The sequence below is a fragment of the Rhamphochromis longiceps genome, linkage group LG12 (genome assembly GCF_057381845.1).
Source record: "Rhamphochromis longiceps isolate RC_006_pf linkage group LG12, R_longiceps_female_GT1.1, whole genome shotgun sequence".
Lineage (NCBI taxonomy): Eukaryota > Metazoa > Chordata > Actinopteri > Cichliformes > Cichlidae > Rhamphochromis > Rhamphochromis longiceps.
Genome location: NC_140568.1, coordinates 26,121,159 through 26,145,257, shown reverse-complemented (window position 1 = coordinate 26,145,257; position 24,099 = coordinate 26,121,159). Strand labels below are relative to the sequence as shown.

General features: G+C 41.7%; 1 protein-coding gene across 2 annotated transcripts; it reads right to left on the bottom strand.

Annotated features, from left to right (window-relative positions):
• Window positions 1-62: 62 nt before the first annotated feature.
• Window positions 63-24,077, bottom strand: epg5 (ectopic P-granules autophagy protein 5 homolog (C. elegans)). 2 transcript variants are annotated; one of them, XM_085425386.1, is made up of 46 exons: window positions 23,167-24,077; window positions 22,632-22,826; window positions 20,112-20,762; window positions 19,743-20,003; window positions 19,463-19,661; window positions 19,238-19,377; window positions 19,031-19,138; window positions 18,863-18,936; window positions 18,587-18,695; window positions 16,182-16,296; window positions 15,952-16,102; window positions 15,670-15,831; window positions 15,416-15,573; window positions 15,003-15,154; window positions 14,743-14,883; window positions 14,455-14,619; window positions 14,249-14,371; window positions 13,894-14,156; window positions 13,394-13,534; window positions 13,149-13,293; window positions 12,377-12,574; window positions 12,098-12,205; window positions 11,874-11,996; window positions 11,476-11,642; window positions 11,149-11,382; window positions 10,900-11,023; window positions 10,659-10,803; window positions 10,096-10,267; window positions 9,836-9,998; window positions 9,483-9,625; window positions 9,216-9,372; window positions 8,770-8,964; window positions 8,460-8,673; window positions 7,792-7,979; window positions 7,185-7,392; window positions 6,996-7,071; window positions 6,448-6,551; window positions 6,157-6,332; window positions 5,283-5,507; window positions 4,974-5,183; window positions 3,714-3,858; window positions 2,800-3,042; window positions 2,446-2,659; window positions 2,139-2,357; window positions 1,903-2,017; window positions 63-1,816 (listed from the first exon to the last, which is right to left on the bottom strand). In XM_085425386.1, the coding sequence occupies exons 2-46, from the start codon at window positions 22,683-22,685 to the stop codon at window positions 1,634-1,636; spliced, it is 7,761 nt and encodes a 2,586-aa protein (XP_085281512.1). In that variant the 5' UTR covers window positions 22,686-22,826; window positions 23,167-24,077; the 3' UTR covers window positions 63-1,633. The 2 variants fall into 2 exon arrangements, with proteins under 2 accessions (XP_085281512.1, XP_085281511.1); XM_085425385.1 differs by having other exon boundaries at window positions 64-1,816; window positions 20,106-20,762.
• Window positions 24,078-24,099: the final 22 nt, after the last annotated feature.

Genomic DNA, 24,099 nt, shown 5'->3' with positions numbered 1-24,099 from the left:
ATGTATGCATGCACACAAAAGCTCATTTTCAACACCCCCTGCTTTTTAAAGGCTCTATTTATAGGGGAAGAGTACTTTTTTCAAAACATTTTTTTAGTGGTGGGCATGTACTGTTACTTTGTGCATATGAAGAGAATAGGAGGATGTGGCTGTCCATGAAAATCAGTCCACAATAGGTTCTGTCATAACTGCCTTCTTTGACGAGGAAGATGCAGTTTAAGTCTATCCGTCGGGAGCATTATGAGCAGAATGTGAAGATAAAGACAACTTTGTTTTGTTGTAGAGGCTGAACAATGCATTGTACCTCTAATTGCTGTCTGGACCGGTCCTGTTTGTGCTTTCAGCGGCTCCATGTGCAACATCTGGTCCCAGATTGCTGCGTTATATTGATAAATACCAGCTGTGAGGTGTTCAGTTCCCTTTATTGAGCAGTCATGTCTCTTTTGTTCTGCTTGGCTACGGAGTACACCTCCTGCAGCAGTCCTTACAGACCCATTCCTGATCACTGACTCATAAAAAAGAAACGCTTTTGACATTAACAGTCACCACATAATACCAGCGATAAGGCGAGCTGCAGGCTGCTGAAGTGCAGCTCGATGATTACTGAGATGGCACAGAGCAACAGAAGTGGTGAGTTGACAGGAGTAATTAAAGTAAGAAAGCTGTCCAGTTCTGTTCTAGCTTCAACAGCATTAAAACCTCCTTATACCATTAGCAATTTGAATAACACTGCACATACAATTCTACAAGGAAGACAAGTTGTACTTCGCTTTTCCAGACTGTAGTTTTGGACTTAACGGACACTGATGACACAACCAGAGATCACGGTTAAGGAGGTTTAAGTAGCTAAGCAGATGAAAATAACATCTCTTTGGCAGAACAAGGAAAGCACTTTTGGCTGGAAATGAACATAATACTGGCAAATGTGCTGTTACTAGACATGATCACCTCCTACTGTATACAGCACCTTGGATTGAAATATTTCAGACTGCGGATCATGGATATGCAAGCATCAGCAGCAAAAAACAAGACTTGTGTTAAGCAATGAACCCCAACTACCAGCATTCTTGGTATGTCCCACACCCTATTTTAAGAAGGTACTACCAAACCTATAGGTCTATTAAATGAGTCCTTTAACATCCTCTAAATAATCTGTGGACCCTTCATCTTTTTTTCCTGTTAGATTCCATGTACAGGTGTGAAACTCACACCCACAGAGCCTGCTGCTGAATTCTGATTCATGAGTTCTACTTCAATAAATACATGCAACATCCTCTCAAATCAAGAACAGAACCGATGGAGCTGAAAATCAACAGGCAACTTATGCAAAAAGCAACAAGGCATGAACATCAGAAGAAAATAAAGTGCCTAAATGTCAAAGATTAGCACACATGATTGCTTAAACTTCTGACGGTCTGTGTTCCTTCACTGTACTCTAGCAGTCAAGAGGTTTGTTCCTCACAAATGTTCAGTCAGCTTTAATGAGTAAGTTTCTGTCACACAAGTCCCCCACTGACACAATAAAAAGGCAATTCAGAACAAGTGTCTTCATCACTTAAAACTTTTGTGCTCCTTCAGGATTTTTGACTCTATTGAACAATTGTTTACTCTCAGGTAGAAGGTGAGTTCACAGTCAGCGGATAATGTGCAGGTATCTGAGGTCGGGGTATAGGAGGTTAGCTAGGAGGGCCAGCAGCCGGGGTCCATCTTTGAGACAATGTCCTGGGTAGCGAATGAACTGGACGGCTTTATTCACAGAGTCCTCTAACTCGGCGTACTGCTTATTACTGGGCATGGCTTCCAGCGTCCCCAACATCTGAAACCATCGGAAAGGAAAAAAAGAAGTTATTTTTAGGTGATAATTACAAACTAGAAAATGAAACACTTCAAGTTTTTGCATACTTGCTGTGCTTTTGCAGAGAGCTGCAAGTCAGTGGTGGGTTGAAGTCGAAGCTCGCTCTCTGATGGCACTTGAATGGACAGAAAAGCTGCCAGACTGCGTACCACCACCCTGAACCTAAAGCATTGTATACATAAACAGTTAGGTTATGAACATTTGTGAATTTGTTTTTACACATTTTTTACTCTTTATGGACTACAGGTGTTTTGATTTACTAATAATGTGCAAGCCAGCTCACCTATTAGAGACAGGAGACCTTTTTCCAAGGCCTATAGCTCCGAGCAGGCCGGAGTTCAGTCTTTCTTCTCCCAGTTGAAGCAGCCTAGTTTGAAACCTCATCAGGCCCAAGACCACACCTGATACTTCAGTCAAGCCTGCCTGTGGCTGTAGCTGCTCCGCTGAAAGATTCAGGGATTTGTGCCACCACAGAAACAGCTTGGCTTCATCAGCCGGACCGCTAGAGACAAATGAAACATGTTCATATCTTTACAGCTCACAGAGGACAAACGCTACATGCTACACAAGAGCGAGTGAAAGGGACAAACCTGGGAAAGACCTGATTGGTCCAAGTGTTAATTAGAGCCAGAGTCCTCCTCTCATTGGCTGCTGTGTATTCACTGTTGAGACGCTGCAGAATAAAGGCGTAGAGCGTCAGGAAACTGCCTCCTGATTGGCTCTCAGAAAGGAAGTCATCTACTGTGAGCTCGGGCACCTGCAGCGATGCCAACACAGGTCCCCACCTTACAGACTCTTCCTCGGCTGAATTGAAATCACGGATGTGGAAAAAAAAAATTAGCCAATTTTCGGACATCCTTCAAATGTTTTGAAAAGAAAAGGACTAAACCAACTTTCAGGGGAAATGGTAGCACTGAAGTAGCATACCCTAAACTGCTACTTACCATGGTTGAAGTACCCTGTAATGCATGCCTCCATGATGCGTGTCATGTGTCGCACTGATGCAAGGCAACGGGAGCAGGCTGTGAGAAGGGGAAGAGTTGGAAAGCCCCTCCCTTTCCTGTCCAGCCAGGTAATGACATGGGCAGCGAGTGCCTCGCCTGTTGAGACGCCCACGCCGTTGAGCAAAGCCAAAGCATCACTGAAGAGACTGCAGAACGCCATGTGCCTCTGCTCCAAATCCACCTCTGAAAGGGAACAGGAAGGAGTAGAAATAAGGCTGTAGAAATGGAGTGTCAAACATAAGGCCCAGGGCCAGAATTGGCCTGGCAAGGACTCCAATTCGGCCCAGCATTGAAAAAAAGAAGGAGGGCATACAGTTTGGACTTTTAACTGTATTTTTATAAGTTTAGCAGCTTCTCCTACTGATAAAGACCTCCCCCGTGACCAATCATACTACACCAAAGTAATTAAGCAATACAATTAAAAAAAACCCAATTAAAATCACAGAAAGGTTCCTGTTTTGTTTTGTTTGTTTGTTTGTTTTTAACAATTCTTTACAATAGAAAGTTCTGTTTTAATAAAAAAGCTTCAGAGTAAAAAGCAAAGGGATATTTTCTGCGAGCTAACAGACTCTTTCTTTCTTTTACTGAAATTTTACACATTTATTTCTTCCAATTACATTTACTACATTCACTGCACTTCTTTTTCTTATATTTAGATATTTGAGAGATTAAATGCTCAGTTAAACTTTCTTACGCTGACAGAAAGGAGAGTTTCACTGGTCTGGCCCACTTAGCATCAAAGTGGGCTGTATATGTGGCCCACCACGTAAAATGAGTTTGACATCTCTGTTATAGAAGACTGTTTTTACTGATGGTTGAAGCTTTTGATTAGCAAGATGGTGAGGACAATTCACCTGGTGGGTTGAAGGTTATGATACTCTCCAAAAGTGTTTCCAGTTGAGCCTCCAGGCTGGTGAGGGTGATGCTGCCTCCTTGCTCCAGAGTCACCAGAGATTGCACACACCAGCAAATGTAGGCTCCAGCCTTTAGCGTCTCTTCCTGATATGAAAAACAAACAAACAAAAAACGAAAGAAATTGTAGGGTTTTTTCATATTTTTTTTATTTGTTGTTATACTATTGACTATAAAATATATATCAGTTCTCTGTAAACTAAAGGTTCCTGACTGCTAAAACAGATGAAACACTTTAAATTAATTCAGGCCGAAAATGGACGTGATTATTTTACATCATTAACTCCTATTCTTGTTTTTTTTTAAGTTATTAAAGATGCTGTACAATAATTCCACCCTTGGAAAATTACTGTTTAAAGAAAATTGTTAAAAGCCCCAAATTACCAAGCCCACAATAAATGGAGGTAAACGACCGCATTTTGTCAAAAATTAGACTATTTTTTAGACTAGTGAGGAACTGTTTATTGCTCCTTACTGTGAGAGGAAAACCTTGTAGATAATAAGTAAAATATGTCTGTTTTAAATTTACAGTGAGTTTCATGCTTTATGTTAAATGTATTCTTCTTTTCCACAGCTTTTGCCACGTATTTCTGTTAGATCCTGAAACAGTCGTATGTAAAGTTAGAAGGATTGTACAGAGCTTGCCAATATATTTTTTTGGACATTGGATATTTTGGGAAAATATCACATGATGTATAAAATGTCGTACTGCAAACATACATCTAAAGCAGCTACACAGATTGAGTGTTATTGACAGCACAGTGGCTCTGTGGTAGGATTCTGGGTCAAGGAGCTCTGCCATGAAACACGCGAGTTTTCCTGTCAATCTGCCCCAGACCAAGGCTCTGACTTACATCCTGAGTTCCCCGAACGCTGCAACTGCTTACGTTTAAGTTTCATGTGTATGTTCCAAACCTTGCACTTTTATAGCAGGCATGCCAGTTTAGTGAACTCAAGATGCTGACAGAAATAGAAGTTGTTCAAAAATTCCTATATTCTTCAACACAAGCCATATATTTTATACAGCATAATACTATTCTAATAATTATATTTTATAATTTTCTGTCATTGGTTTGATCAAGTCAAAAGCAAGAGTTGAAACGTTCTCAGAGTAATCCATTTGCTGGTTTAACCTGCCTTAAGAGATTTATGCCACCTTAACAAATCTGATGCAGAAAACAAACAGGATTGTAACGTCTCACCTGGTGTGGAGCTTCACCGGGGCAGGGGTGGAGCCCAGCAGCACTACGGAGTGATTTCAGCAGCAGCTGAGGTGCAGAATCAGCACTGAGAAGCAAAGAGGGAGGGTAGTGGGTGCTAACGTATCCCAGAATGCTCTGGTACGAGGACAGGTCCAGTTTGTGCCAGGGTAGAGATGTGGACTGAACCAGCAGACTGAACAGAGGTGAGTCCTGGAGGTTAAACAGGAAAAAAAGAAAGAAAAATGACTGAAAAAAGGAAACAGGTCTGATTCTTGATTCTGATATGATACCACACTAGCCTGAACTCACCTGCTGACTCAGGAGTTGTTCCTCCTTTGCCAGAAAAACGAGCATGTAGAGCAGGTATACCAACATAGTGTGCGACTCTTTCTGTGTGGCCATTTCTGACACAGTTGGATATGTTGTGGAGCCGGGAGGTGTTTGTAAGTGGTCACTCAGGATGCTGACCCAGTTAACTTCACATAACACTTCTCCCATAAACAGGAAGCAGCTCTTGGGACTTCCTCTCTCCACCTGTAGGCACAAGAAGCACAAGTAATCGAAAAAGCACCAAACACATCAAACCCTTTTGCTTTGGACTGTATTCAAAGTATCAGTTACAACATCTACTTAATGCAAGGTAAATGTAAAATGCACATTTTAGGCTCCTGTTACTGTGAAAGTAGCTATAACAGTGTAAATATCAAGACACTGATGAATTTATTTATGATAAATCATTAAACATCTCCGTAGTAGGAGTATTAAACCCCATAATGATGCACACATATCAAAAGTGTTTAAAGTTTAATATATTAGCTTGAATAATGTAAGAGGTTGCTTGGTAACCTTCTTCATGCTTCCAATATCAATTTCTGCTGCTCTTCAGTGTTCACAGATAAGCATGCATTCTTATCAATCTTTCAATCAGACCTTTATTATTATGAATTCAAGTATCCTATCTATGCCAATAGATTCCACAGGATAGCCTTCAAAGAATGATTGATAGGGGCTTTGAGACACAGCTTTTTTCCAAGAACAAGGAGCTGTGACTGTATTTCTGTAAGTGCAGGCTACTAATAGAAACTGGGGCCAAGGATCATGGTCTCAGGTTAACAAGCTTCCCTGTGACATACATGTCTAAATCAGTGTGAGGTGTTAGGGGTCTAGGGGCAAAGTATCTCACACTGAAGAGTTGCTCCATGAGCTTAGTGTCAGGGTGCAGGTGTCTCCAGGGCAGGCTGCGTAGGTGTGTGTGATACAAGTAGAGCAGGTACTCCGGTGTGCGTGGTGAGGTACAGCTCTCACAGTACTGCATCATACACAGCCACAGAGCACCCCTCTGACCAGGCAGCAGACGATCTGCAACATAAACACGCACACAACGTGAGAGTAAACACATCCTTTATGGTTCTAGCTTCTCCGTGTTATTACAGCACAGACGACAAAGATCACTGTAGATTAAACTGTTACTTGCCTCTGAACTTGTGATGAAGCAGGTCAGTGATCTGAATGTAGAGGCCAACCATACATCCTGCTGCACTCGCATCCGTCTCCAGCCAGGGGTAACACTTGATGTTACTGAGATAAAGATGCAGTTATTGAGATTATTTGTCCATAATTTGCTGTTCCTCTGGTTTGTCCTCTAAAATTAGAATCAAACTGCAAATTCATCTATCAGGTCCCTTCTATTAATGACAATGAGATGTAAAAGGACATACTTTATTGACATTCTTGTGTGCCATTCAATAAATAATTAATGCATTCTTTTTTTTTTCTGAACAATGCTACAGCAGTGCTTTATTCTGGGTAATGTATAGTGTGATTCAGAGGTTTGAAAGATTCAATTCAGTTAAGTAATGACTGTAACCTTTAATGACTGCCCTGTGAAAAGAAACTAAGAAAACTAAGAAAGATCAGCTTATATAACTGCCCCGTCTAAAATTTGCTCTATGCTCACATCTGTTTTAACTCTTGCTAACTGATAGCAGATCTTTGTTCCTGTCTGAGATGTGAGACACTTACCCACCCTCGCCAGCGTCCACAGGAAAGATCCATGGCTTAAATAACTTCACAGTCTTACTGTGCAGGTCCTGCAGAGCTGTGAGAGTGCCATATTTCTTTTTCACAATGATGCATTACAACCGATATGCACAAAACTAGAAGTTAAACTCAGAGGTTTGACATAAATGTAAGTTAATAATCTGCAGCTACCTTTCATTATTTTGCTGCTGCCCACTGACTCTCGGGCGCAGCTGTTGAGCTGCACATTGATGAGGCAACTGATCAAATGGTCCCAGAAGGAAACGACGTCCTCGATGTAGGGAGTCCAGGAAGCATAGAGGCCGAAGCTGCGGAGGTCCGTCTTACTGAGACGACTTCGTAAAAAGTAGTCACTCAGCCAATCGACTGTCTCATCCACCTGTTAGCAACAAATAAAATACAAAAACGAAGATTTAAACGTCATAAAACTGAACAAAAACAAACTTGCATTTTGCAAGAAACTTCGGCTTAACGCGCAGCATGCTGACTCTTAATAGAGATGTGAATCACATATTTACAACGCCAAGACATCCCTGCCTACAAGCTAGGCAGGGATAGCTCAGTAGGTAGAGTGGTGGCCCCATGATTGGAAGGTCGGTGGTTCGACTCCACTGAACGGCTACCCTGAGGTACCCCTGAGCAAGGTACCGTCCCTACACACTGCTCCCCGGGCGCTGCATTGGTGGCTGCCCACTGCTTCACTGGGTGAATGGGTTAAATGCAGAGGAACTATTTCCCTACGGGGACTAACATGCACACTTTACACTTTTAAGACTACCTGCTGAGGAGAGAGGGTGATGGGGGACCTGTAGGGGGAGGCTGGGGGTGCGACACCACGGGTGGAGACTTCAGTGCTGCACACAGCTGCTTCAGCTTTGCCCTTGGTGCTGCGGGATGGAGGTAAACAGCCGAGCACTCGCAGAGTCACTTTCCAGCACTCCGGACTGAGCAGCTGGTTGGATGAGCCTGAGGAGGTTAAAAAAAAAATCCTTCTGTTGAAGAAGTTCCCAACAAAACACCCAAACTGATTATTCTTGATTAGTTCTGTAATCACAGCTGACATCAGCGGCTCCATTTGGAATAATCTCTTAACAAAAACCAGAAAAACAAAAGCCAAACAATGATGAACCACTCACTGACACTAAATTTGCATCTGTTGTTCAAAATGAACTGACTTCATTTTTCATTAATCAGTTTAATCGTAACTTGCATCCTTTCAGGAAGATTAATGCATTTTCTTAGATTCATTTTCTAGAATAAATAGCAGTCAGGGTCTAACGTGATGTGCAAGAAGGGAAAAATGGCTGCTTAATATAAGAGTCCAAGAAAGATGTCTCTTAAGGAAATTTTCATTCTTTACTACACTGAAGGGAAAGAAATGACAAAAAAATAAATAAATAAATCGAGGGTAATCGCAATTTATCACTTCAGAACAGATCAACTCACTGGTCATGAGGAGGCGAAGGCAATCGCTGTAATGGTCGGGGAAATGATGCCGTAAAAGCCAGGTCCAGTGTTTGGTGAAAAGGTGAAAAGGCGTGAGAAACTCAGGCTCGGGGTCTCGGCCGCAGACGCAGAGAGCTCCATGGACCAATTCCAGCAAACGTGTCCTCTCCGAAAACACGGGATGGGCTTCATTCAGCCACTGAGACAAATCAAACTGCAGGGGAAAAGAGTCAGAAGTGGACATTGTAACTGGCACGTGGTTTGCGGCGTATACATCCCATTTCTTCATTCCACTTGCACGTGGACTAACCTTAGTGAGCAGCATGAAAACGACATCGGCGCTGTCGAGGGACAGCGATGTCACGACGTCTTGGTAGAGAAACACCAGCTGACTGGGCGCTGCGTTGGGAGTGAAGAAGGGGGAAATGAGAGGGCAAAGCCGCCGCTGCTCCAGGATAGTCTTCAGGACACGGCCACACTCCTCTGCATTTCCCTGGATAAATACCTACACACAAAATTAAATACACTTTAATTTGAGTAGTTAATCGCAGCTAATCCATCCAACATATCTATGATGTGTGTTCTTTATGTACACAATAATGCTTTATGCCCTCTATTCAAGGTGGTTATGGTTATTCTCTAGTATTCCAGCTGGCTCAAATACCCATTTTTTGTACTTATATATTCCACACAACAATAAATAAAAACACTGCTACTCTGCAATATGTGCATGTATTTGTTAGAGCATATACACACCTGTCCCAGTACCTCCACACATGAAGACAGGTACTGACGAGTTGGTGGATGACGGAGCGTGTCCTCACATACAAAGGAGACCACCTTGTAAAAAGCAGACACACCAACTTTCTGGACTGCAGGAGATTTTTGTGCTTTGTGCATATTCACCAAAGCCCTAAGACCATGAAACAAGGTGCACTTGAGTCAAGACATTCCCCATCTACCTTCATATATGTCAATATAATGCATCTTGATATGAATGATATAAAATCTGATTGCACTGACGTGATGAAGTTTTCAGTGTGAACGGCAGCCTGGGCCAGGATTTCAGGTGGCGGAGCCATAGCATCGGTTTGAAGCTTTTTGATGTCCCTGCGCAGTGATGTTATCTGAGTCTGCACTGCCTCCTGCTTCTGCACAAGCTCACACTACAAATTTACACACACACACACACACACACACACACACACACACACACACACACGCACACACGCACACACACACACGCGCGCGCACACACACACACACGCACACACACACACACACGCGCACACACACACACACACACACACAGATTAATAAAACATACCAAAGCTGTAACTTAAAACGTGGCTAGCCTGCAGTGTGAGAGGTCTTACCGTGACAGTGATGTTTGCAGCTCCTTGGCATGGCTGTCCACCCTTCCCTTTACACTCCAGGGCCATGGTGACTTGCTCTGGTCGGTTCTTAAACAGTACAGGAAGGCTCTCCAGCAGCTCCTGCTCTATTGCCACCTGCTGGGCTTCACGTGCTACAGCAATCCTGGTGCCAAGATAAATTACTTGGGAATCTGCATGCGACTTGTTTATGTTTATAGATAATTCAAAATAAAAGCTTTTATTTTATGATTTACACATACCTGGCTTGATCTTGCAAAATGCTGAGGTCCTGCTCTAACAGTTTACAGGCAGCTTTACAGTCAGTGAGACAGGCGGAAGGCACTTCAGGTACTGGTGCCTTCAGCTTATGCAGTTCAGGAGCTAAACGGGGAACTGGATGTTTCTGCAGATTGGACAGGATACGCTCCCTTGCTGAATTAAGACAATATCAAATGCAAGCATTTTTAGATTTGGAAGTAGAAGTAGATTGTGGCACATATGAAAAGTGAAACAAATACACTTGTGTATAGTTGGTCTACATAATTTTGGTCTCAAAGACAAAGGAGAAAAGGGAATTAAATCAACAAGAGAACAATTCTTTATTACAGGAGTTTCTGACATGTAATAGCAGGAAAAACACTAACAAATAAAAAGTGAAAATGTCTCCTGTGAAAAATATCTCGAACAGAGAATATATTATTTATTGTTCTGAAGCTGACACACAGTATATAAACTTCTTACAGAATTGCATTTTTGGTATCTGTATATTTTCTTTTTAATTAACCCCTGCTTAATCGTTTGGCTATAAAGCTTGGCTCCGTACCATTGCTGAGGCTGGTGTAGTCAGTGAAACCAGAGGTTTGAGTCTGGAGGAATGTTGGCTCACTCTGCACCTTCTTCCAAAGAGACAAAACTTCCCTCTGATCATATTGTAGACGCTCCTGGTCCACATATTCCAGCCAAAGTTCCTACAAAAACCCCCCCAAAAAACAACACAAAACAAAAACAATTAATAAATGAATCATATATTATAATATATATATATTAAAAAAAATTATACTCACCTGATGCCACTGCATGACCTGTGCCAGTCTGTGTGGTTCATACTCTGGAGGAAGAGAGGGAAGATACACTTCTTGCTTCTGCAGAGTCTCGTCATCCAGCCACACAGAAAATACTCCAAACAACCTGCAGACAAACAAACAAGCAGCTGAGAATTTAGAGCCTGCCATAGCCTGGAATATAGGAAATGATCTTTAAACAAAAAATAAGAAAGATTTTATAAAAGCTCTGTCTCAGGATCAGCACCATACCTGACCAGTTCTGTATGTAGCTGAGGAGAAGTGAGGTAAGGTGGTCCGGGATTATTGGGGGTTTCGTCACCCTGGTCTGATGAGGGTGTGTTCGGTGGGAGTACCCGGAGGGCCTGACTGGCAGCGTGGTGGAAGTCAGACACTTCCTGTATTCTCTGCCTCAGATCTCGGAGGAAAGCAGCCTGGGAAGAGGCCTGGAAGAACCTCTTGCCGATACATCCTCCTGCAGCCAGCCTGTTAGAGACACATGGACAGATAGATACAGATTCTGCCTATTCTCTGCTTTCTTTGACTGGGGATCATAACACATGAGCATGTTTATCATACCCGTACTCAGGTCCAGGCCGTCTAAGGTAGAGCTGCAGGAATTTCTGCCAGATGAGGGGTAGGAGGGGGTGATCAGGTGGTGTAGCTGCGGCCTGATATGCCCAACGATATACCTGAAGCCTCTGCAGAGACGGGGCTACCGGCAACTTAAGCCTCTGTTGAGCCTTCTGGCTCAGAAACAGAAATATTGTTAACATCATCTAAACACAACACTCCAAATCATTGAACAGCAGTAGACCAGGATCCTAAGTACTTTCTATGATATTTCTGCTCTTTAGTTTTGCAAATAGTCTGTTCACTTTTATTCAAAGGTCATAGAATACATCTTCTCTGAACAAGGATGTAAAATGTCACATTATGTAATGAGATAATGAACCTTTTACTGATAAACTGTCTACCTTTAAGGCTTGTTCGGGGGAGATATTAAGCTCTGACAGGAGTTCATGCTCAACACAGCGCCTCAGCTGAGAATCTTCCTCAAACACACCCTCCATATTCAGCACCACCCAGGCAAACCAGATCTAAAGAAAACATAAATGTTAACAGGCCAGTGAGGATGGAGAATTCTACTAATGTGATCAATTGTATTTACACATGTGGTTGTTGCTTTGTTGTCTCTCACCTCAGCACTCAAGGATTGGCCCTCGATGAAGGAGGGTGTGGCATTTCCAGAAATCCAACCAACCAGAGAAGAGAGCAGACCCCGGTCTCCATGATAACCCAAAGCAGTCTGCAGAGGGTATGAAAAACAGTAAAAAAAAAACAGAACCCCCCCCAAACATTGCTGCTAATTAGCTTTCCTCAACTTATTCCCAGTCTGTTTGGTTTGTGTCTCATTAAATATTAATGTGAAGTTCAGAGGTTGCTTAATCATGCAAATCAAACACCACTTTGTAAATACCTTATGTTGCTGGTACAGGAGTTTTTGGACACATTCCTCCTGGTGGTAAGTGAAGGCAGCGCAGCAGATCTGATCCATGAGGAACAGGACTGTTTTGTCTCGGTACCACAAGTTCTGTTGAGTCAGAATTCCCACCCAAAACTCCAGAACTGCTGCAGCTCCAACAAGGCCTGGTTTCGAACTTTCTACCACATGACTCTGAAAGATGAGTTAAAAAATGAGTAATGAGTCCCAAAGTAATGAGGACTGAATTATTGAGTGTGTTTACATGTAAAAACAAAAAAAAAGTAAGATAAAACAAAACCCCTTCTAACATGGTTTGGCTGGCTCAAAATTTGTTCAACTACCCCGAATAATTAAATAAAATAAAACTTTATTTATATAGTGCCAATTCACTACCACAGTCAGCTCAAGGTGCTTTATATTATAAGGTGTTGACCCTATAATAATAGAGAGAAAACCCTAACAACCAGATGACCCCCTATGAGCAATATTTGGTGACAGTAGGAAGGAAAAATTCCCTTTTAACAGGAAGAAACCTCCAGAAAAGGCTTAGAGAGGGGCAGCAATGTTGAGGGTGAGGAAAATACTTGGTAATTTAATTACTGTTTCATAGTAATTTAAACAACCAAAAAATAAATGCACATTATTGCATTTTTTCCTGGACACACAATAATTAAAATCTGCTTCTTTTCCATATTTTTTTTTTCATTGTTTCTCATATAAATTCAGGAATCTTGCACACAACATGCACAAAAGTTTCACCATGCACCTGAATGACACTGTTCAGCAGACGGACGTTGTCTCCATAACTGGTTCCAGTGAGAAGTGGCGCCACTCGATGCGTGACCTGCTGCGTCATGCCCTGAGGACACACGCTGTCGTACTGCAAGAACAACTGAATACAGCTTACAAACCTGCCATTAACAAAGAGCAAGACAAGAGGTGTCGGAATAAAGTCAGTGCTCGAGTTAGCTGCAGATTTTACATGTGTTACGAAGGATGCCTGTTTCTTACTGAGCGTTGTTGAGCAGGTAGTAGCTAAGAGGATAGGTTGGGGGTAGGATGTTATCTAACAGATGCACAGCAGCTCTCAGATGGCGAGACTGAATCAGACTTTTCAACAAGCCAACACCATCAGTACAGAAATGTTCCAGGCTGAAAAAATAAAGACAAAATCCACACAAGATTATTCAACTTATACATGTGATTGCCATACAACTAAAGTTAGAAACCTCGCGCATCTACACCTTACATAATATACTGTAGCTATATTAGCCCCTGATACACATTTGCTGAAAAGCAAGAGTTCTATTTGCAACATTAATTGATTAATATTTGTATATCAAATTGTGTTAAATTATTTTATCATATTTTGTATTATTTTCAAATTGTTTTTGCCTTTCTTGGGTAAAACAAGGCTGAGTTTTCCAAAAACTACACCCATCTCTAACCAGTTCAATCCTTCACAATGTGTAAGTCAGCTGTAAATGTTCTCCTAGTGTGTGAATACAAACCTATGTCCCACGGTTGTCATTGCAATGGACAGGTAGCATCCAATCGGTATGCCTGCTTTTACAGCCCTCAGAACAGAGTGCATGCTAGGAGAGTGCGTAAGCTCTGGAGGTGGGTTGGATGCCAAAGCAGGGACCACCCAGGCTCCTTTAGGGTTCTGAGAATTGCCATGAAGCTTCAGCCTCAGCAGCAGCTGCCATGCCCACTGACTAAAGGATGCTTCAGGAGATACGCCCAAACGAAGGACACTTGCAAGGTAAGAGACCTGAAAGGAGATAGAAAGAGAGAGAATGATGTGTAATGCAGAAATAAGCATTAAAGAATTCAGCAGATGTGAGGCAAGTGTAAATGTGCCACCTGTTTGATTCCCTCTGATATGAGCCCACTGTATGGTTTGTCTGTAAGGTACTTCTGATAGGCTTCAGCCACCAGCAGTGCCACCTCATTGTGGAGAATTGAAGGCAGGAACAAAGAGCCATCCTACATAAGGAAACAAGGTTAGTGAAGGTTGGTTGTGACAAACTCACGAATGCACTGTCAGGAGTCTAAGACATCCTCTCTACCTGAGTGTTGAACCCCCAGTTCAGACCCTCAAGGATGACACAGGCCAGCCGGTTCTCTACAGCTGACAGAGGATGCTGAAGGAGCCACGCTCCAATCACGCATATTTCTTCTTGCTGCGGCTGCCAAAGACTCAGAGGCAGCTCTTTACACAAGTACAAAGCCACCTACACACAAACGAAACATGCAAATAAAAACACACGAGTGGATGGATCATGGATCAAATTAAACATTTGATGACTAAAAATCATGTACAGCTAAAACCTTTATTATGGAATCACAATACCAACCATTCCCACAGTCTGTATGGTGTCCCTCAGTCTCTCAAGGAGCACCGAGATAACATATGGGTGGGCTGCTGCTATAGCAGCCAGTAACTCCCTCCCCACCTTGGAGTAGGTTTCTCTGGTGGACACACTCACATAAGAGACCTGAAGCAAAAATGAGGAAATGGATGTCAGACGGAGACAGTACAGATCCTAATCAGGGATGATGAATTGTGTTGTGTTACAAAGTTGATACTAGTTTCAGAAAAATTAGCCCCCCCTACCTGGTAAATCAGGAGAGTTATAGTGGTGATGAATTGTGAGTCAGAGCGCTGAGTGGGTGTCGCCATTTGTGCTAATGCAGTGAGGAGCGAGATGCCGTCAGAGCTGTTCACCTCACACAGCCACTGTTCAAAACTCGCCTGATGCTGTGGGTCTGTATCAGAGAGAAAAAATAAAATCACAATGACAATTCCAGACTAAGAAGACCGACATGATGCAACTTTAGATCCAGGAAAGAAGTACAATAGAAAATGAATTTGTTCAAAGCTCAAATTGAATGTTTTTGGGATATTTTAAAAAGTTCCTTTTTAATATGATGATGAAACTGAGTGGACACTTCTGAGCATTAACATATTCAACAGGCAAGTTTTAAGGATGTGAAAGCTTTGTGTATCTTATGTGTGTTTAATTGTACCTCTGAGAGCCTGAATGCAGGAGTATGTGTCACCAGCTGTGCTGAGTGTTTCTAGCCCTGCAGTCTCTGCGCTCTGCATAACATAAAGAATCTTCCAGAGCATGGAGCTGGACAAAGTCCCATATGGCATCTCAGACATAAACAACCAAATGCCCAACCTGTAGAGGATGAACACACAAAATTAATAACAAATATCAAAGTCTGTAAAGTAAATTGCTCCCAGTTAAAATGGAAACTTGAGGCTAACTCCTCACCTTTTGTTTCTGAGTACATGTAAAACAGCTCGGAGGAAAAGATGATCATATTCTATCTGCAGTTTTTCCAAAGACAGAGAGTGTACTTGAGAGCTAGATCCAGCGGCATCAGTCACACTCACGTACTGGGCCCAGTGATCACTCACATAGCAAACTGTCATTCTGGGGGAGAGCAGAAAAGAAAAGCCAAACATAACATTTTATTAATGCATCCTCTGACTTTGTGATATGGCCTGAGAAGTGTCAGGACATAGAAGCTGCTTATGTGCTTGGCGAACTGACCGTATGATGTGCCCTATTCGTTTGACTAGCTGTCTGTATCGGGATCTGTTATAGGTTTGTAGACCGAGAGCGAGAATTTCAATGAGCGAGGAAGCGAAAGCAAACACCCGCATCATCTTCTGACTGGAGCAGGCCTGGGGCTCATACACACCTGGGGACAGACGCACCTGTTAGTTCACACCGTGAGTCAAACAAACTAACACACAGATGGGTCAGACTGACTCTCTTACCCTGCTTGCTCATCCCAAGCATGTATGAGTAGAGCTGCTGGAAGGGGAACTGGGTAATCAATAAAATCAGATCTTCCTCACATAGTAGCAACCAGCTGGTTTCTGGGTCCTCATCCTAAACACAGAAGACAACAATGTCGTTAGGGGCCGACTTACTACATGTTGCGTGTATTTGCAATATGCTACGACTGGCATTTTTTAATTTTTGTTTTTTTGGCAAAATATAAAGCAGAAGCTACTTGCTTTTTTTTTTTTTAACAGTACACAGTAATAACATGTTGAAAAAAAAAATCACAAATGTGTTTTTTAAAATAATGTGACTTTTAAAAGCTTTGAAAACACCACAGTTCCTAGTGTTGGATTATAATATTATTTTATGCCATGTTAGACCCCTAATTAAAGATTGTGAATTATTATGTAGTTTTAGTTTGCATTATTCTCCTGAATTAGAAGGTGATAACTATTGCCTTTGTTAAACTGATTTGCATTACATTAGACTGCTGATTTATTTTGAATGAATGATATTGTTTTATGATGCATTATACTGCTGAGTTATAAGAAATACTGTTCGCAGAAAGTCATCGCCTTATTTGTCTGATTAGAAGAGAACAGAACATACTGGAGTTTTCTGCCCCATCTCAGCAGGAGCAGATAAACAGGGAGCCAAGGTCGTAACTTAGGCGCTGAGTGAGAGAAAGCATGTGAATGTTCAGGCTTTTATGATAAGGTGGGGGCCACTAGAGGCTATAAGAGTTTGATCAATGCTCCACCATTTTGAGATCTGATGCTGTCTGCGTACGGTGTCCATCTCCCACGCGTGTGATCATTAAAATCATCGTTTGAATCAACCCGGCCGGACCAGTGTTGTTATTGTGGTTTTTCCTCTTGTATCCACCCCCAATATTTGAATCCGTAACACTAGGCAACACATTAGTACTGGCAGCAGTTGTGGTTTTAAGCCAGCAGACTGATATTTAAATGGTCATAGGTGTTCATTTAGCACAATTTCTCCACAGATCATTGATGTGACTCAAGATTAGAAGACAGACAAGAACATTTTGTTTTAAAAAGCACTCTCTACAAATTTACAATCTGTGACAGCTCTTCTTTACAAACAAGCAGACTGAATATTTATTATCGCCTGCATCATAACTGGTGAAAGAAAACAAGAAAAAAGAGACCCTATTTTCAGAGACTATAACATTTTGATGCTTCTTAAAAACATATTGGTTATTTCCAATAAATGTGGTTATTTACAAATAAAGCACACCCTCTTTAACATCTAACATTTTATATATCAAGACATAATAGAAAATGTATCTGATTTTAAGACCTGTTGCTTAGCAGGTCCTAAAATAAGATAAATACAACCTCAGATGACCCACTACACCATGTCATTGTTTATTTAACAAAACCAAAGCTAAAATGGAGAAGCAGTGTCTAAAAATATCAAGTAGACCCTCACTGCTTCCACAGGAATTGAAAGGGTAAGTAGCAGTCAGGTCCAGCTAATCAAATGCACTTGATTAACTGATCATCGGCAAGTATGAGCACCTTTATAAAAACAGAAGTTCTGGCAGTTAGCTGGTCTGGAGCGTTCAGGTGTGTTAACACAATGTCAAGGAGGTAAGACGTCAGCATTGATTAAAAAAAAAAAAGAAAAGGAAAGAAAAAAGGACTTGTTTCTACTAATTAACCTGGGAAAAGAAATCCATTATTCAGTAAGAAAGTTCATGACAGTACAACAAGACGACTGAACAGGCATGGAGTGTTTACGGAGGAAAGCGTTTCCTCTCTAAAAAAAGAGCAGGATGGCTGAGGTTTGTAGAGTGCTAATTTTAAGACCTGCTGACTTCCTGTAATTTTTTTAATGTGTTCTGATACATAAAACCTTAAAAATAAAAGAGGGTGAAGTTTCTTTCTCTTATTTTGTAAGCATGTATGCACCAAAACTGGCCACATTTCACCTAGAGGGCACCAAGGAACTATCTACGGGGCAGACAATAGTCAGTGAGGAGTTAATGTACCTACATTTATTTACAGCTGCTTCTGAATTTTATATAATAATTTTACATTTTATTTTCACAAATAAGCTAACAATACTGCATGAGAAGTTAAATTAAAAAAATATAAATTTACTTTTGTTTTTCTTACAGGGAAACCAATTTAGCTTACAAAGCACTAGCATTCCCTGTTATAGTCACTCATTTGGATCACATTTTTGATATAAAAACTATTTTCTTTTTATTGCCATGTCATGTTTACAATTTCTATGGTACAAATGTATATCTGAAATGGTGAACTTGCACCTCGTACTTTAAATGATTCACTGTTGTTGTTTATTGCAAAAAGAAGTGAACTGTGCCTCTTTCTTCAAAATGAAATTGTTACATTAATAAACTTACCTCCTCTCCACCTTCATCCACTAAGGTCCAGTTGCCAGATTCTTGTCCAGAAGCACCTGAGCTCTGGCTCTCACACGGCTTCATGTGGCCCAGGAACTCTGCACGATGTCTGAGTCAAAACAAGCAAAAAAAAAGTTCCACATTCTGAGATCTTAGACTGTTGGCCCTTAAAAAGATGACCTGGATTCTCATAAAAGCCAAAAGCATAATTTGCAGTGTATAGCTCACAGTCAGTGGGTGAAAAGAAGAAACTCATGTAGAGACTTGCATTTTTACCTGGCAGGTGACATTAGAATGGCCAGAGCTTGCATAAATTGCTGAACTCCAGAGGTGTTCCCCCAAACTTGGATCTGGGTAAGATAATAAAGAAGAACTCTACTCCTCTGTATGTATAGCAATTGACGTGATAAAATGATAAATGACAGGCGTGTGTTCCTAACTAACCTGAAGGAAGTGTGCAGCCCACTTTCCCACCCCAGCAGGACAGCAGAGAAGGTGGCACAGGAGGTACAGGTGCTCCCCTGACCCTCCAACATGCAGCAGGACGGCGACCTGGAGAATAGACCAGGAACACACAAGGATTGCAACAACAAATTGCCTTGACCACTGGGGCAGTACGTTTGAAAAATGGTTTGGGGTTTGTGTGTATACCAATCTCTCAAGCCAGTGATGGATGTCTGACTGGAACTGTGTGTCATCAAGGACTCTTCGTGTGAAACTAAACAGGACGCTGATGGCCTCTTTCAGAGGTTGGAGAGAACACGGCTGTGTTTGGCCATCTAACTGAAAATCTGAGACAGCAACAGACAAAACTGATGTAACACATACATTTTACACTAGTAATATCAGAAGTACAGGTAAAATAATTCTTCCCACCTTTTATAAGACTGTACAGGTATGATTCCACCTGCAGGCGTGACAGCAGAGCGGTGTACGCATGCAGCACGACCTTTTGATGGAGCAGCTCACTGCAAGCTTCAAACAGTCTTCTCAGCTCAGCCTGCACACTCTCACTAAACTCTGCCTGCTGGAAGCGGTGATACCCACATACCTTTGTCTGATCTGCACACACACCCTGTAAGATAGAAATTATAAGTGTGAAAGCAATAGTGGGACATTTGATCTTTCTGTACTATAGATGTTTTGTAAAACACACCTGAAGTGTGAGCTGTTCATCTCTGAAGCTCCACAGACGATTCTGTGTGCTTTTGCACTCAGATGACTGTGTGTGAAGCTGTGTGTGCGACTGGGTCAGCTGTCTGCGGCAACGCCAGTAGTTTTGCAACAGTTCAGTCAGTTCGTGTTTCTCCTGCCGCGCCAGAGCACAAAACTGTGCTGCACAAACCTCAACCCCCTCCAGCCATGCTCGCAACCCTCCGCCTGGCTCCCAAACACTCAGCTGCTCCAGTGAGAACGGCTACAGAGCAAAAAGATTAAATAATACAGTAATACAGACCATTTTGTTGTAAATAAAACTTAGCATTAGCAATAAATTTGATCTCATGGTACATTAGATCACCTGAACCTCTAAAGCTGTTTTGGGTAATTCTGGGTAGAGTTTGCTCCGAGAAAGGTCGGCCACGGACTCCAAAGGCCGCAAACTTGGAGGAGAAGATTCCTGATCAGGAAGTGCCAAAACTGCAGGTTCCTTTCCACATGTTTCCACAGCTTCCCCACAGAACTGTATCACTGAACCTTCTTCTAGAGTAGGAAGAGACGGATACAGTGCTGGGGCACTTGGGACATTTGAAGCTTCAAACTGAGTTAAAACACACAGCTGATTCCATGACTGTTCATCCTTTTCAAGCTCAGTGGTTTGTGGCACAATTTTAAGCCCAGCCCCCTGAGCTTCCTGCACATCAGCCTCCTCTTCCTCCTTTTTGGTCTCTTGCGCTGTGACCTGTGATGTCACTGTTGAGGAGTTCAGACTTGGCTGTAGAGTCTTACTCAGCAATGATGCTGTGTTTTCTGCCTGTTGCTTCTCAGAAGGCAGGTCTGATGACTGTGCTGTGGCTTCAGGATTCTGAACAGTGTCTAACTTATTCTCCTCCTCCTCCTTTTCCTGATAGGGCAGACTCAGGGGGATCTCAGTGAAGTCAGAAGTGGAGGCCTCAGGTACAGCTGAGGGAGCTGGGGCTCTTTTGTCTTCCTCTGCCTGCTTCTGCTTCCTGACCAGCTGTGTGCAAAAAAAAAAAAAAAAAATCAACAATGACACATCAATTTCTCTTTGGAGGAAAACCAAGCTTGTGTAACAGCTTTTTACATGTGACCATAGTCATGTGAGTACAGAACAAACACTGCTATGAATGTGCCAAAAAGAATCTGCATTTGTAATCGTGGATATTTTTGTTGTTTGGATCATGGTGGTATGTTAAATTTATGTGTTTTGCAAGTCATTTGATTTATTATCAATCTCTAAAGAATAAAAGTACAGACTGAAAGAAAAAAAAAGAAAAAGGAAAAACAAAGTGCCTTCACAACAGCTTCAACTTGCATTGGTACATGCTCCAAGTCTCTGGGAGGATCAAGCAGGGATCAAGCTGTTTTTTCATAGGATAGCTACTCGTGTGGTGTTTTGGTGACTGGGGCAGAGTGTCTAATATTTCAGTTTTCAGTTTAAAATCTCCCAAAAAGGTTTAACAGGGATGAGACCTGGCCACTGCAAAAAACCACAGCATATGACTCACATCATCTACAAAATAATCAAACCAATTTACTGAACCTCTCTGGTTCCATGGATGGGGTTACTATACTTACTGACTATAACTGATAGTTCCTCTTTGCTTTGTGATTTGTTTTACCCTCAGATGGCAGGAAATTGCATGTTCAGCAACAACCCAGGAACCACCAAAACTCACATGGCTCTGCCATGAATGGGAAAGTGTTAGAACACTAGTGTCACTGTCCACAGTGAAGTGAGTTTTACATTGTCATTGCGAGGGTGCCGACCAAGAAAGAAGCTCCTGTTCTAAAATCGACACCTTCAAGATCAACTGAAATTTGTAGCTGCCTACATGGAGAGGCCAAATACTCTCTGGTTTTAAAGTAAGATGAGACAAAATTGACTTATTTGGACAACATGAGAAGAGGTATGTTTGGAGAAGTCAAGGTGAAGCTTTCGACCTGAAGAACACTGTATCAACTGTCAAGTCTTGTGGAGGTAGCATCATGCTCTGGGGCTGTTTTGCTGCCAGTGGTACTGGTACATTGCACAAAGTGGATGGAATAATGAAGGAGGACCACTTCAAAATACTTCAACTTCATCTCAAATCGACAGCTAGATGGCTGAAACTTGACAATGCTGGGTGTTCCAAATGGACAATGATCCCAAATACACATCCAAATTTGTTTTAGAATGGATAAAGCAGGTTAATATTAAGCTTCTGGAATTGGCTCCCGAAAGCCCCAAACTTGACCTTACTGAAAATTTGTGGACTAAGCTTAAAAGAACAGGAAACTAGGTAACTTAAATGAACTCTACCAATTCTGCCAAGAAGAGTCGTCAAATATTCAGCCAGAATTATCCCCGAATCTTTGTTGATAGGCACAACAAGTGTCTGGTTGAGGTGTAATTTGCTAATATTATTTGGATATGTAAGAGCCTGTATGTAAAATTTCGACATTCTGTGGATTAGTGAAAATCTAAAATAAATTCAAGTGTGTGTACCTAATTCTTGATTTTTTCTAAACTCATTTAAGATGTATTCTGTACAATCATCAAACCTGAAAAAGAACAGTTCAAAAAACAAAAAACAAACATTAAAAGCTCAAAACTACAATGACAATCATGCCCATGATGAGTGATTATAAACTGTCAAGGGAAAGCAGCAGATCCCCTCTCTAGATGGTTCACAGGTTCAATACTTTCATTCTTGTCACCTGTCTGTATCGAAGTGGATACCTGCAACTGTCCCTACATGTGAAGAGAAATGTATTTTACTGGGGTGTTCACTCTGTTTGGGACGTTTATACTTTGAAGGCCCTTCATTCCCTCGTGAAAAGAGAAGAAGGTAAAGAATACCTGTAAGGTACTTGATTTAATCACCTGAGATTTTCCGCTGGCCTTTGCTTTGTTCTTCTTTGGTCTCACAGCCTCCATTTTTAGTGTCTGTTCGTGTCCGCATCAGCTGTTTTTACAGCTCAGATCACTCTCACAAACAGCTGACTGAGGAGTTTCCTGGTGGAAATGATGCCGATCACCTGAAAACCGCTGATCATCTGAGCAGTCATTATAGGTGATCTAAATATACCAAAAACAACAGGCGACCATTAGCTGGAACAAACAGCGAGGTATTTCCTGTGATAAGCACCCCGTGGCTGGTTGTGCTGACAAGATAAACACAGTCACTGATTGTAAACAAAACACACTTTTATATTCCGTTGACAGGATTCATCTGCGGAGAATATCAAGATTAGCAGGCCACCTAGCGTGAACAAAATATTCAGACAGCACATTTTGGGGAAAACGAAACCATGAAGCCCCACGGAGGTACAGTTGGTGACACTGTACGAAGGCTAAGCTACGCTAACGCCGAGCCACTCGCCCGTTAGGCGGTGTTTCTATTGAGTTGTTTATTTACCAGCGGCTCTCGGTTTTCCGTGCTGCTGCTCACATAATAAGAAATCAAATTTCCACTCGTCCCAGAGAGTGAGACGCAGTGACAGCCACGTCCGCTGCCAGGCTGCAGTTTGTTTTGTTTGTTCCAGGAACTCCTCGATCAAAATCTCTGATCACGTGACTGCTCCACCTCTCTACGGAGTAGCAGATAGGCCAAACCTAATAGGCAAAGACGATTTTCTGTCAAATGTTCATACTTTAGTGACGGGTGTCAAACTCATTTTACATCGCGGCCCGACCAGTGAAACTCCCCTTTCTGTCAGTGTAAAGAAGTTACATATTTAACTGTTTTTCTACACGATAAAGAAAAATCTGCTGTGACAAACAAAGAATCGTGTCAGCACGGCTCTTTGGACTTCAACTGTAAGAAACTGTAAGACACTGCGTCAAATGGCTCTAAGCTACATGCAGACATTTATGAATCGCTCGTGTTCAAAGATACCTTGTATATAGTTTATTTTATGTAATATTCATACAACTGCAATGTAAATTGAGTCTTTTTCAAGGCAGCAAATGTTTATTAAGTGTTTTCCTAAAAGCCTTATTTTTATGCATTTACTACTAGGGACAACACGTGAGGTTTAAGGTATGGACAAGTGTAAAACCTTTAGCTCTCCACAATGGAAAATGGCTAAAAATAAAAACGGGTATCATTGTATCCAGCTCTGAATTTTTTAAATTCTTCACTCAGCTTTGCAGTCTACGATATCATTGAAATACAGCCAGTTGCTGATTATTTTACGTTTTTGCTAGAGATAGGCAGATATCGATAAAAGATACCAATGCTGGTATTGGTATCAGATCTATATTATTGCAATAGAATCGATACTTTGTTTCAATCCTTTAAGTTCGGCATGTAGCCCACTTAATTGTGTTAAATAGATCATTTTTTAGG